Here is an 8,563-nt window from a genome sequence, read left to right on the forward strand (position 1 = left end):
GGTAGGGAAGTGGGGGGCGCTATGGGGGACTTTTGGGATAGCATTGGAAATGTAATTGAGGAAAATATGTAATAAAAATATTAAAAATCAAAAAAAAAGAATTCAAAAAATAAATAAATAAATAAATAAATAAATCTTTGGACCGGAGCGAGCAGGGACTGAGTGAGCGGAGTTGACTGGATCGAGCAGAGGTCCTAAAATTCAATTCTCAGCAACCACATGAAGGCTCACAACCATCTGTACAGCTACAGTGTACTCACATACATGAATAATAAATAAATCTTTAAAAAAAAACCCCTAATTCTTAAAGAACAGTAATTTTGTGGGGAACTAGGTCAAAACATTCTCCCCTTCCCTGATTTCCCACTGGAGAAACCTAACAAAGCGTGCATGGGCCTGGTGTACACTGCTGAGTGTCAGAGCTGGCTCAAGGGCCTCACTGTGAGGCACACACAGCGGGTGGCCAGGTGACCGACCACCTGCCTCCTTTGCTGGATCTTCCCGTGGCTTTTCACTCTGCCCCCCTGGCTATGGAGCTACAGTGCAGACAGCTTCCTGATAGGCCTCTGTAGATCCTCCGAGAGTGGCAAGAGGGGCCCAGGCTAGAGTGGTCTTCCTAGAAAACAGGGCTGGACAGGGGCTGGAGTGCAGTGGCCAGTCAGGCTCTGTGGAACATCTACACATGACACAGGCTGTGACCTGGCAGCAGGAGTCCTCTGCTGTGTAGACACTGTCAAAGCAGGCATCTCCTGTGCAGTCACTGAGCCTGCCCAGAAAGCCACAGGCTAGTCTGCAGGCCTAGACTGGGGGGGGGGGAGTTCACCCACGTGGGTGGGCAGATATGGGTGACCTCCAATGGGATAGTATGATCCAGTGCCAGCTTACCTGCTTCTTCAGTTCTCTGCCCCTCATTCCCTGTGGGTCTGGCCCTGGTGTAGCCTTAGGCTCAGAAAGAACGGCTCTGCTCAGGTCACCCCAGTATTGGTCGCATGGCCCATTTTCCTTTGTCCAGGTAAGGCTGGATCTAGGTCCTTAAAGGACAACCTTGCCTTTCTCTGAACTCCTTTAAAGACAAGAGTAAGGCACTGGGCTCCACACTCTCAGGTGACAGAGAGTCTCATCTCACCTGAGGTCTAACTTGGAGACAGAATGCACCAGCTATAGCAGAAGGCAGAAGCACCCTGGAAGCCAGAGAGAGAGAGACTGTGGGAGGGTCTGAGCAGAATATTGATAGCTAGACAGGATCTAGCTGGGGACACCTGGGTCACAGCTGCGTGCTTGTGGCAGGTGCCTTGGCTAAAAAGACATTACTGATGGTGAGGACTCGGTGTGAGAGGATCCAGATGGATGACTGTGACCTCCACCCCTACAGGGCAGGGTGGGAGAGGAGGAGTCTGAGGTGTGTGAGGAGGAGGGACCCACGGGGAGCAGCTGTGTTCACAGGGCCCAGGTCCTCACAGGGGGCAAAATTCACCTGGTATGTGGTGTTCAGATGGATCTCAGTATGACGTGAACTTCCCCTCCCTGCCCCTTAACAGGAATCTACTGATTCTCCAGGTTTCCTGGATGCGGAGAGCCCTTGTGTTAACATTAGCCCCATGCAGGTGCCCCAGGATAATCACCCATCCCAAACTCAGTAAACATTACCCCTTCCTCCCCCTGTAACAGGGGTAACAGGGGGGAGAACACAGATATCCCTGGAACCAGCCCTGTAAGGTATTGGGGCCCCTGGAGAGCCACAACTTTCAAGTTATCTCCTAGCTGCAGGCAGCCACCCGAGGAGCATCCAGGGGCCTTGGGGTGGAGAGGCCATAGACAGGAAGCTTTGGACAGCCTGAGCCGTACACAGCCCCAACCTCACAGAAGCATGGCCCTCCTTCAGCTGCTCTTCTTTGCCATGCTGGGTGAGTCTCCTGCAGATATCACGGGAAGGGCCTTGAGAGAGTAGGCTCAGGGAATGGAGTGTTAAGAGAGTCCAAGAGAGAAAGAGACCCAAAGGCAGAAGCACTCTGGAAGCCAGAGAAAGAGAGACTGTGGGAGGGTCTGAGCAGGAGATTGATAACAGACAGCCTAGGCTATGCAGATGTGACCTTGTTAGGGTATCATCTGTCATTTGGATTCCACTGGTGTATGTAGTATGTGTGGTGTGTATGTGAGTATAGTGTAGTGTGTTCTATATGTGTATGTATGTGTGTATGGTGTGATGTGTGTGTGGTATAGTGTGTTTGGGGGGGGGGCACCCACGCGCACGTGTGCATGTCCAGCACTCAGGAAGTAGAGACAGGAAGATCAGGAGTCCAAGGTCACCCTCAGGTACGTATTGAGTTCAAAGCCAGCCTGGAGTATAGGGGAGACCCTGTGTTAAGTAAGATAAGATAAAAACTCGAGATCAGAGATGCTAACTGGTCCCTGGGGCCTCACTGTCAGATATCAGCCTGGGCAGGAAGCTGTCTGGACAGTCTCTCTCCTCTGCAGGGCTTCCTCTTACCCCTCCCCTCTCCTCCTTTACAGCTGCCTGTGGCTTCTCAGAGGAGCAGACAGAAGGTGAGTAGCCCCCACACTGGGGGGAGAAGGATCTAGCTGGGGACACCTGGGTCACAGCTGCGTGCTTGTGGCAGGTGCCTTGGCTAAAAAGACGTTACTGATGGTGAGTACTCGGTGTGAGAGGATCCAGATGGATAACTGTGGCCTCCACCCCACAGGGCCGGGTGGGAGAGGAGGAGTTTGGAGTGTGTAAAGAGGAGGGACCCACGGGGAGCAGCTGTGTTCACAGGGCCCAGGTCCTCACAGGGGGTAAAATTCACCTGTTCCATCAAGTCCCACAGCTTTGCCTAGTAGGTGGGATGCAGAGAAGGCTGGGGAACTCTAGTGTGCACTTCTGGGACAGGAGGGGCTTGCTGAGGGAGCTGGAGACCTTCAGGGAATCTAGAGATTAAGCTACTTTGCTCTGACAGCAATTGAGAGTGAGTGTCCTCTGTCTGTCTGTCTGATCTATTTATCTATCTATACATACATACCTATGTATGTATAACTATATCATGCACACATACACATATATATGCACAGATAAACAGATCCCTCCTGTCTTCCCTCTCTCTTTTCGGCTTCCTTTCCCTCCTTTCTTCTCCTTTCTCCTTCCCTCCCCCTTCCCCTCTCTCTTTTCCTCCCCAGTAGTCCCGGTACAGAGCCAGGAAGGAGGGGTTTCAGGGACAGGTCGCAGCCCTGGACTGCTCCATCCATGCTCTGCTCCATCTTCCTCTCTGCCTCTCACCTCCTTCCTCTAGATGGACCCCTTTCATGGCCCTCGCCACTTCTCCACCTCCTGCACCCTTCAAGGTGGAAGCAGGCAGTCTCCACCCTGTCTCCACCTTGCATCCCTGGGCATCCCCTTCTGTTCTGCTGAAGGGTGGTGTTGACGCAGATCTCACTCAGATGAGGCACAGACCAAACTACCATTTCCTCATTTTCTGTAAAAAAGAAAAAGTTTATTAGTGTCACAGTTAAAAAAAAGAGCTGGTGGCTGAGTCTCAGGAAAGTACCCAGGCAGAGCGGTCCTGCCTTCCTGTCCTCTCAGCCCATGGTTGCAGCTCTGCTAATGTATCCTGTGCCAGATCTCTGAAAAGCTGGCTGATCCCTTGTTCCCTCACAAACCCTGGAGGATAGCATTTGGCCAAGTTTAGAAAGAAAACCCAAGAGCTGGGCATGGTGGTGCACACCTTTAATCCCAGCACTCAGGAGGCAGAAGCAGGCAGATTTCTGAGTTCAGTTAGAGGCCAGCCTGTTTTACAGAGTGAGTTCCAGGACAGCCAGGGATATACAGACAAACCCTGTCCCGAAAAACCAAAAAAAAAAAAAAGAGTACCCATGGGTGTGGTGGCTCAAATCTATAGTCTCTGCACTGGGGAGACAGAGGCAGGAGGATCTCTGTGAGTTCAAGGTCAGCCTGGTCCACATAGTGAGTTCCAGGACAGCCTGGGCTACACAGAGAAACCCTGTCTCAAAAAGCAAAAACCAGGGCTGGAGAGATGGCTCAGCGGTTAAGAACACTGGCTTCTCTTCTAGAGGTCCTGAGTTCAAGTCCCAGCAACTACATGATGGCTCTCAACCATCTGTAATGAGATCTGACCCCTCTTCTGGGGTTTCTGAGGAGAAAGACAGTGCACATACATAAAATAAATACATAATTCTTTAAAACAAAACAAACAAACGACAAAAACCTCAGCAGCTCTCCCCACACCAGCTCCGAGAGGAGAGAGCCGGGCCTTGTTCTCCCCTCTGGGAGCAAGCTGTACTTTCTCAGTTGCTACAGTCAGCACATATGCCAAACCAAGCTTCTATTCCCGGCCTCCGACATGGAAACGAGAGGGACTGGGTTTCTTTTCACTTTTACAGTAAACTCAGTGTCTCTCCTGAAAGAAAGAGACAAACAAACAAACAAACAAACAGAACCATAGTAGGGAAAACAAACAAACAAACAGAACCGAAATTTAGCCTAAAACTCTTTTCTTCAGTGAGGCAGAGTTCAGCCCCCAAATATTTCATTTGGACCCCAAAGAGACCTGTTGTCCCTAAAGATTAAGGTGGTAAAAGTCTTGCCAGAAGTTTTGCCTGACAGAGTTCAGAAGGGATCCGACTTTAGCATTGGATCCACTATCTCAAATCGGAAATCTATTTTGATTTAAAAAACAAAAACAAAAACCAAAAAGCCTTCCCAAAGAGGGGTACTTAGCAAAGTTTTCAAAAAGCCCCGGAAGTGTGCTCTGTTGGTGTTGGGGAACAGGTAGCTGGATAGGGGCCAGTCATGTGCTGCTGTGGGGTGTGGAGTGGGTCCCTAGCCTCAGTACTCAGCTGGAGTACCAACAGACACAGAATTCCCCTGAAACAGCCGTAGGAATTAGGATCTGAGAAAAAGTATGCATTGTGGTCAGATGGCCTGGGGATTCCCAGGAGATGTCTGTAAGAGCCTAGCATGCCTTCTCTGGGGGGCGGGAGGTCTTCTAACCAGGGGTCCAGTAGAGCAAGAACAATGTATACAGTCTGGGAAGTAGATTACCTCCTCCTCTTCCTCCTCCCCCCCCCCCAGAAATCTGCCTGCCTCTGCCTCCCAAGTGCTGGGGAGGCCACCACGCCTGGCTCCTCTTCTTCTTTGACACAGGGTTTCATTGTGTAGTCTTGGCTGTCCTGGAATATAAGACCAGGCTAGCATTAAACTTATATAGATCTGCCTGGCTCTGTCTCCCAAAGGCTGAGATTAAAGGTGTGTGTCACATGCTGTGTGTGTGCATATGTGTGTGTGTGTGTGTGTGTGTGTGTGTGTGTGTGTGTGTGTGTGTGTCTGTCTGTCTGTGAACCACATGCAGGCGGTACCCACAGAAGCCAGGAGAGAGCTTGGATTCCCTGTGGAAGTGGAGTTACATAGGCAGCTGTGAGCCACTGTGTGACACTCTCTTAACTGCAGAGCCTTCTCCCCAGCCCTGCCTGCTTCTACTGTGTTTTTAAAGGTTTATTGTTGTTAATTTTACTTATATGTATGTATGTGACATGTACGTACTTTGTGAGTGAATGCCACTTGTACAGGCGTGCCTGAGAGGGCCAGAAGAGGAGCCAGATCCCCTGGAATTGGACTTAGAGGCAGTTAAGAACTGCCTGCTGTGAGGCCTGGCAGCCCAACGCTGGTCCTCTGCAAGAGTGGCCAGCATCCTTAACCACTGAGCCATCTCTCCAGCTCCTCCAAACAAAACAAAACAAAAAGTATACTTATATCCCAGTTTCCCTTGTGTCTCGGCTTCTCAGACGTGGAGTCATGTTACCCTGGTGCTGTGGCAGCTGCTGGGCACATTTCTTTCTTTTGACCTCACTGGAAGTCACAGTCCTTGCACAGATCTTGTTCCAGTGTTAGGTTCTGAAGATGTCTCCACCTCTTGGTAGCCATGACCAGAGTTGCCCTGACAGGCATGTGAGGATCTGTCTGAGGCTGACTTTGATTCTGTCGGGATGTGTCTAGAACTATAATTGCCAATCTTTTAGGCTAGGGGTAATGGATAATTCTTTTAGCTCCCCCTGCCCCCTTTTATGGTGCTGGGGACAGATCCTAGAGTCTTAGGCTTGATAGCCTTATATCCTATCACTGATATACAAACAAACAAACAGAACCATAATAGGGAAAACAAACGAACAAACAGAACCGTAATTTAGCCTAGAACTCATTTCTTCAGTGAGGCAGAGTTCATTCAGCCCCAAATATTCCATCCTCAACCCTTAAGTTTATTTCTTTCAGCAGCTGATTTGCTTATGTGTATATATATCTGCATGAGTTTATGTGAACCACCCTGCAGCTGTCCTCAGAGGGCCAGGAGAGCATGTGGATCCCTGAGACCTAAAGCTAGTTGGTTGTGAGCTGATCTGAGTTGGGAACCAAACCCCAAGTCACCTGGAAGTGCTCTTGGCCACTGAGCCTTCTGTCCAGCTCCGATTATTTAACTCTCTGAAGAATTGTCAACCTGGAGGGTTTTTGTATGTGTGTGTGTGGGGGGGGGGGCTCAAGACAGGGTTTCTCTGTGTAGCCCTGGCTGTCCTGGAATTTACTCTGTAGATCAGGCTGGCCTCAAACTCAGAAATCTGCCTGCCTCTGCTTCCCAAGGGTTGGGATTAAAGGCGTGTGCCAGCACTGCCCAGCCTAACCTGGAGTTTCTTTTAGGCATCTGATTGGCTTGGTTTCTTTCTTTCTCTGACTGGTTCTCCTCACAGGCATCACCATTGCCTACAAAGTACTGGAAGTTTATCCCCAAAGCCGGAGGGTGCTTATAACCTGCGATGCCCCTGAGGCGTCCCGGCCTGTCACATACTCTCTCCTGGCCAGCCGAGGTGTCCTGGTGGCAAAAAAGGTTGTGCATGACTCCACGCCAGCCTCCTTCAACATCAATATCACGATCAAGTCCAGCCCAGACCTGCTCACCTACTCCTGCCAGGCAGCCTCGAACTCTGGCACCTATGGACCTAGCAGCAGGCTCCAGATGTACCAGGAACTGTGGGCTAGTAAGTACAGAGGGTGTGGGCTGCTGAGGCTGGGGGGATGCAGATCAATGGAGGGCATAGGGGAAGAGGAGATTAGAGGAGGCCAAGGAAGAGGCCAGCAGAGTGGGGACAGGGGCAGACTGCTTGCCTTCAAGGCTATACTCTATCCATGATGACCGAGGACACAGTCTCCAGGCAGGAGCCAGAAGGCACAGTCAGGCCTGCCATGGCTGGCAATCAAGGGACTGTTGTTAGTTACCGCACCCACTCCCACGGGAGACGGCCGGCTTCTCCACAGCCACTGTGCAAACTGAAGTTCTCTGAGGTTGAGGGCTTGCTTAGACAACCTGCAAGTAGCCACAACTGGTCTCATTCCCAACACTACCCACTCCAGACCTTTCTTTCTTCCCTTTCCAGCACAGAGGCCACTTCCTTGTTAATAGAAACAAGGAAGTATTGCTAGCCTCTATGAGCCCAGCATCCCTAGCCCTTAAAAAACACCACAGTGCACAGGGTTGGGCAGCACTTAATCCCAGTGCTTGGGAGGCAGAGGTAGGTGGATTTCTGAGTTTGAGGCCAGCCTGGTCTACAGAGTGGGTTCCAGGATAGCCAGGGCTATACAGGGAAACCCTGTCTTGAAAAAACAAAACTAAAAACAGAGAGACAGAGAGTGAAAGAGATAGAGAGAGACAGAGAGAGAGACAGAGAGAGACAGAGAGAGACAGAGAGAGAGACAGAGAGAGGCAGAGAGAGAGAGAGAGAGAGAGAGAGAGAGAGAGAGAGAAGGGTGAGGTCTCTTTGTGAGCTGGATGTGGAGTTATAGACAAGTTTCTCAACATCTGGGCCTCAGTTGTTTTGCCTGTGAAACAAAAAGATAACAGGGCCACCCCAGGGGGCTTAAGGGCTTGATAGAGGTTGTGTTCTAACCTAATGAGGCTGAGACCAGGCATGGAAGAGGTAGCCTACTGGTCAGTGGGGATGCTCAGAACATCTGACTGAGTATCCCAGCTCATGATTCTTGTCCGGAAGGAGCTTCTTGGATAGAGAGATAACCCTGCCATCCTGCTCTGTATGTAGCTCTCACCTTTAATCCCCGAGCCAGAGGCTGTCAGTCCAGGGCAGCATCCTACCACCGAGCTCCATCCTCAGCCTAGCTTAAAGATTTATTTTCCTTTTATGTGCATGAGTGTTTTGCCTGTATGTCAGTGCCACTGAGGCCAGACGATGACCTCAGAGCCCCCAGAAGTAGAGTTACAGGTCACTGTGAGGTGCTGTGTGGGTTCTGGGAACCAAATTGTGGTCCTCGGAGAACAAAATGTAGCTTTGTTGTTTTGTTTTGCTTTTGTTAAAAGATCTATCTATCTATCTATCTATCTATCTATCTATCTATCTATCTATTATATGTAAGTACACTGTAGCTGTCGTCAGACACTCCAGAAGAGTGAGTCAGCTCTCATTACCAGTGGTTGTGAGCCACCACGTGGTTGCTAGGATTTGAACTCAGGACCTTCAGAAGAGCAGTCAACGCTCTTAACCGCTGAGCCATCTC

The 8,563-nt window shown here is 50.3% G+C and overlaps 1 protein-coding gene across 1 annotated transcript in view; it reads left to right on the forward strand.

Annotated features, from left to right (window-relative positions):
* The first annotated feature begins 1,764 nt into the window (after nt 1-1,764).
* C11H17orf99 (chromosome 11 C17orf99 homolog) overlaps nt 1,765-8,563 on the forward strand; it is a 9,895-nt gene continuing 3,096 nt past the window's right edge. Inside the window, exons 1-3 of the mRNA XM_021175366.1 lie at nt 1,765-1,904; nt 2,512-2,544; nt 6,748-7,035. Coding sequence (XP_021031025.1) covers nt 1,868-1,904; nt 2,512-2,544; nt 6,748-7,035 — 358 coding nt within the window. The 5' untranslated portion in view covers nt 1,765-1,867. The remainder of the gene's footprint in view (nt 1,905-2,511; nt 2,545-6,747; nt 7,036-8,563) is intronic.

Source organism: Mus caroli, chromosome 11 (genome assembly GCF_900094665.2).
Source record: "Mus caroli chromosome 11, CAROLI_EIJ_v1.1, whole genome shotgun sequence".
Taxonomy (NCBI): domain Eukaryota; kingdom Metazoa; phylum Chordata; class Mammalia; order Rodentia; family Muridae; genus Mus; species Mus caroli.